This window comes from Hyalella azteca, unplaced genomic scaffold (genome assembly GCF_000764305.2).
Source record: "Hyalella azteca isolate HAZT.00-mixed unplaced genomic scaffold, Hazt_2.0.2 contig15175, whole genome shotgun sequence".
Taxonomy (NCBI): domain Eukaryota; kingdom Metazoa; phylum Arthropoda; class Malacostraca; order Amphipoda; family Hyalellidae; genus Hyalella; species Hyalella azteca.
The window spans coordinates 1-6,043 of record NW_025945035.1 but is presented as its reverse complement, the minus strand read 5'-3'; the positions used below and the strand labels follow the sequence as shown (position 1 = coordinate 6,043).

Below are 6,043 nucleotides of genomic sequence, written 5' to 3'. Positions count from 1 at the left end.
CTCCCTCGCTCTAATTACGAGTGATTGTGAGAAAATCTCATCTGATTTGTTAGAATAAATTATTTACTTAATTGTACATCGCTGCCAGCTGCGGCTTTTGCTGCACCGGCAGTGAAATAACATAAAGTCTACGGGAAGTTCAAGTCACACTTCATTTACTTTGTACATATGATCAACGTAGCTTATAAGGCACATGTACAGTCGTGCTGTGTTGTACATGTGATCCAGGTAGCTTATAAGGCACATGTACAACCGTGCTGTGTTGTACATGCGATGCACGTAGCTTATAAACCACATGTACAGCCGTGCTGTGTTGTACATGTGATCTACGTAGCTTATAAGGCAAATATGTACTGTACTTTTAAAAGATATTCATGCAAATTTTGCAAATGTTGATGAAAATTCGATTATGGATAACAATTTGTATGACAGACTCAATTAAAGACTCCTCAATGCCGAACTAACAGGCAGGATTTCTAACTTCATTATTTTGAATTGTTTATTATTTTCATATATCATATTCATGCTTATTTATTATGCTCTGTCATGATATTTTTATCTTGATATTTATTTTTATCTCATTTCAATTCCGGTCATTATATCATCCAGCCCCTGCTGTTAATAATTAAATGCCAGTTAAGTGTTTGCTGAGGCCACAGCTGTAGAGTGCGAGTTCTCTCCACGTCTCACATCAAAAATTCATGGAACCTCGCAACCAAATATTTGCCCTCAAATGTTCAGTGCAAACTGAGGGGAAGACGTTGCCTTTTCCCTCACATTTAGATGCTGTGGCAAGCAGTTAACGTGGCAATGCGTGCTGATGTGGCACCGCTGTAAAAACGGACTTTACAGCCACGTGACCGTATAATTTAGAATATTGTGCCGTGTGAAACTGAATAAAAAGGGACTTTACAGCCACGTGACCGTATAATTCAGAATATTGTGCCGTGTGAAACTGATATAAGATTTAATTGCGTGGAATGGTTGAGAATATTATATAAAATTATAATAGAATATAATTATTATAGAATATTATATTAATGGACAATATTATCAAGATGAATATTGAAGGAAAACATCGAATAAATTAAACAAGGACCTTTTTCGACTTCTGGGATAGTCAAAAAAGCAACTTAATACGGCTTACCTGTGACTACATTTTGTTTTAAATATCACAAGAGGTAATATTTTAAAGTAGGTGTTATTTTATAATAATATTTGAAGGGTAATATTCTTTTAATTACTATTCGCAAGGTCGGTGAGACTTGCTACTTTCAGACAGGACCTTACTGCAAGTTTGCATATTATAATATATCCATTAACTCCATCAATAAAATCTACTTGCGATATAATGGTATTGGTACCCACATTAGGCCTCCATGTTAAAATTATTATCTTAAAATTATAACTATTTTTAGTATAATTTCGTCTTTAATTTTATTATTTTGCAGATGATTCTAAATTTCTTTTAAACTGTGCGCCACCAAATTTGGAAAAAATAAACACGCACAAACATTGCGTCTTTGAAATAGCGGACCCAAAATTATCAGTATTGATATATTGATGCCCAGAAGGAACCATCGCTGTTTGCCTGTTGATGGTTGGGAACCATCGCTGTTTGCCTGTTGATGGTTGGGAACCATCGCTGTTTGCCTGTTGATGGTTGGAACCATCGCTGTTTGCCTGTTGATGGTTGGGAACCATCGCTGTTTGCCTGTGGATGGTTGGGAACCATTGCTGTTTGCCTGTTGATGGTTGGGAACCATTGCTGTTTGCCTGTTGATGGTTGGGAAGTATCTCTGTTTGTCTCAAAAAGCGTTTAACAGCTCATCTTTGAAGTAAGTTATGTTCACGATTTTATTTGTCGTGAATTTCACGCCACAGCGATCATAGCCTCCCAAAATAGAGACAAGCAATTCATCAGCATGCTAGCTTTGCCATGCATTCGCAATGCATTTATTCAGCCATTAACATGACATTGATTGTAAATAATACTTTCATTAAGAATATAATTGTGGATGATCTTGAGAATTAGCTGTAATAAAAGGCCGGGGAGGAGGCCATATTCTTTTATGGTCCCCCATAACCCAGGTAAGAACTGTCCAGCAATCGCGGTGCACGCGTCGCTCGTTTTAATGGCAAACTTGCCGGGATTATTGGGGAACTTGGGGAGATGTCGTGTGGGGGGGATATCTGAGGTGAGACGTGGTGGGAGGAGGTGGGAGGAGGTGGGAGGAGGTGCGATGTGTTGGAGGGATTTCAGAATGGGTGTGACGTGGTTAAAGGTGGTAGACGAGTTAAGTCGTTATGGTGAGACGAGTTAGGCGGGGTGGGACGAGTTGAACAGAGTAGTGAGACGAGTCAACGTTATAGTGAGACGAGCTAGGCGTGGTGAGACGACTATGGTGACTGGTGAGACGAAGGCTGCTCCCCTCAGCCGCCGTCTCACCGTCTGAGGCAGAGGCAAAGTTCAGGTTTAATTGCAGCCTCAGGCATCCAAATATTCGTACAAGGCATCTCGATGAGTTGAATCTCAGGGTTATGGCCAAACTTGTGGATATGTTCATGTCGGCATAAAGTTTTAGTTAGGCTCGAAATTAAAGTGTAAGTTGAGATTGAATTCTAGGGTAGAATTATATATGGCAATGGGATTAAAGAGGGCGATGAAATTATAATGGGTGGGGTATTACAGCAAAATTCTAATCTCATTTCAAACTTTTATAACATAACAAAATTTGAGTTGAAATTGCATACGGCATTGAAGCTAAAGTAAGATTCAGAATCAGAGTGAATATAAAGTTCATATCTTCAATGTAATAGAAAAGAGTGTTTAAAATAATGCGTTCAAACGAAGTGTGGCGAGTAGACTGGCCTTGTGAAACATTACAATTTAAATGTTCCGTTACAATTGAAACCAATTTACAATTTGAAACCAAAAAAAAATTGAAAACATTACAATTTTGGCCTGCTCATATCTGTTGAAGAATAGTTATTGGTCATGATAATTATATTACCTCTCTTTATCATTACAAATAAACGATCACTGATTTCATTATATAATAAACAACATAAATATGATGAATCGTGTTTTTTATGGTTCAAACTACCCCGTTTCAAGATCTTTGCCAACGTATAATGTAACCAACGATGTCTGATCTGTTGCTGGGAGCTGCGATGTCTGATCTGTTGCTGGGAGCTGCGATGTCTGATCTGTTGCTGGGAGCTGCGATGTCTGATCTGTCGCTGGGAGCTGCGATGTCTGATCTGTTGCTGGGAACTGCGATATCTGATCTGTTGCTGGGAACTGCGATGTCTGATCTGTTGCTGGGAGCTGCGATGTCTGATCTGTCGCTGGGACCTGCGATGTCTGATCTGTTGCTGGGAACTGCGATGTCTGATCTGTCGCTGGGAACTGCGATGTCTGATCTGTTGCTGGGAACTGCGATGTCTGATCTGTTGCTGGGAGCTGCGATGTCTGATCTGTTGCTGGAAGCTGCGATGTCTGATCTGTTGCTGGGACATGCGATGTCTGATCTGTTGCTGGGAGCTGTGATGTCTGATCCGTTGCTGGGAGCTGCGATGTCTGACCTGTTGCTGGGAGCTGCGATGTCTGATCTGTTGCTGGGAGCTGCGATGTCTAATCTATTGCTGGGAGCTGTGATGTCTGATCTATTGCTGGGACCTGCGATGTCTGATCTGTTGCTAGGACCTGCGATGTCTGATCTGTCGCTGGGAGCTGCGATGTCTGATCTGTTGCTGGGAGCTGCTCTGGGACCTGCGATGTCTGATCTGTTGCTGGGAGCTGCGATGTCTGATCTGTCGCTGGGAGCTGCGATGTCTGATCTGTTGCTGGGAACTGCGATGTCTGGCCCGACGCTGAGTCTTACCTAAAAAAATTCCCCAGCCTATCATTATAAGCAAATATCCCTGCCAAAATATCGTCCTATGTTTCGTTTCCTTCACCGTACACTGTTCGAAAAATCTTCGTAAAAAAACGTTCTCTCGACGTAACGGTACCGGTTACTTATCGTTAAATTATACGCAGGATATTTTTCGGGAGAAAACCTTTCCTTGGCAGGTTCGTACTATATAATCAATTTTTCATTTTTTTCAAATGCACACTAATATAATAATATAATAATACTTATAATATAATGATAATATAATAACTAACTTCGTATTAAGGCATCTCTCTAATACAATGTCCATCCGTACGAGGTGACGCCGTGAACAAAATCATTCAAAGTAAAGACAAGAAGCATGTTAATGGTGACTGCTTCTGCTTGATAATGGTGGTGTAAAACCTCTTATTAAATTGAGATGGCACAACATATAAAAATGAACTAGCGTGTGGGTCTTTATAACTCGTCTGAACATTTTCTTACAATCACTCATGGGTTTCCACTTAGCTCCTGCTTCTATTTATGGCTGCAACTCATCTTCGAGATTCAAGCGCTGCGTCGATTTATCGATCATTCATGATTAAACCAGTAGGTATACTGAGGCGTTAACGTAGCAGCTAAATTAAACTCTTTGTATGGCCCGTGCAATTTAATAGAGCTAGATAATAATAGAAGCGCGATTACTTATCTGAACTCTGTAACCAATATAGTAGGCAAAGCGATTCACTTACTAAAGCTTCTTCGAGTCGTGTACGAGTTTATTCGTCGTCTTATGGTTCTTGAGGATCCGCTGGTGTTCAGTCGGAGTTCTTTCATCTCAAGTCAGAGCTGTTAATAGGTCAGCCACGTGGCATAAATTAAGTTATAAAAAAATAAACACGGTTAAGGAAACATGAGCGCAATTTTGTAACCCGAACCTGATATTACGGTAGGATTGCAGTTATTTATAGAGACTCTAACTTATACAGAATGGCTTTTTAATGTATATTCATTTTATTGCCTTCTATGAAAACGTTCGATAAATCTTATAAGAAATAATTTGTTTTAATATCCCTAGGGAATTATGAATAAATGTTGTAATGTATGAATAATTTGAAAGTATTTATCGAGGAAAAAACTTCGAATTTATGACATTTTCTACTCCTATTGGAATAAGGGTGCATAGTTGGAAATCGATCAAAGGTATAAATTTTTTCATAAAACAGTGATTGTGCATTGCAACTCGAGACTCAATCGACAATTCTACGGACCCGCCAGCGGACTCGCCTGCGGACTCACGCAACTGGGACACTCATAATTCCTTAAATACTTTACGGATCTGTATGAATTTTGGAATGTGAGTATTAATTATCGATACACTGCCGCAGGAATTATTACGGATTTTTACATGAATTATTTTTTAATTAAAACCAATAAACGTATTTTTTAAGCAACTGGGACACTCATAATTCCTTCAATACTTAACGGATCTGCTCGAATTTTGGAATGTGAGTATTAATTATCGATACGCAGCCGCATGAATTGTTACAGATTTTTACATGACTTATTACTAGGTTAGGTTACGTTAGGTTGGGTTAGGTTGGGTTAGGTTAGGTTAGATTAAGTTAGGTTAGGAAATAATTCATGCAAAAATCTGTAATAATTCCTGCGGCAGCGTATCGATAATTAATACTCACATTCCAAAATTCATACAGATCCGTTAAGTATTTAAGGAATTATGAGTGTACCAGTTGCGCGAGTCCGCAGGCGAGTCCGTAGAATTGTCGATCGAGTCATCTCGAGACCTTATATAGGCTTAGGCACAAAACAAATATTTAAGGTCAATTCGAGTCATTACCTTTATGGTATGAATATAGAAAGTATTCTAAGTTTTGGCTACATTATTTCACGAGTATGTAATTACTTAACTAAAAAAAGAAGCGATATGAACATTTTATTTTATTTTATGAACATTTTATGAACATTTTAGGAGGCAGGGTGGCCCAGTGGTTAAAGTTCAGAGTACCAAGATTGGCGCAGAGAGGCGCGGGTTCGATCCCAGCTATGTGCGCCAGTTTCTGGTCAGAATCGGCAAGGAGGCCGGGAAGGAGGTTGAGTTCTGGCAATGATCGAGGACGCACGTAGTGTTTGCGGGTCCCAAC

General features: G+C 39.5%; 1 protein-coding gene across 1 annotated transcript; it reads right to left on the bottom strand.

Annotated features, from left to right (window-relative positions):
• Positions 1–2,297: 2,297 nt before the first annotated feature.
• LOC108679283 (dentin sialophosphoprotein-like) lies at positions 2,298–3,887 on the bottom strand (the record flags this gene model as incomplete). Its single annotated transcript, XM_018167879.1, has 2 exons — positions 2,298–2,452; positions 3,131–3,887. Coding segments are annotated over 2 exons (912 nt in total), but the record flags the coding sequence as incomplete, so codon positions are not given.
• Between the last annotated feature and the right edge of the window lie 2,156 nt (positions 3,888–6,043).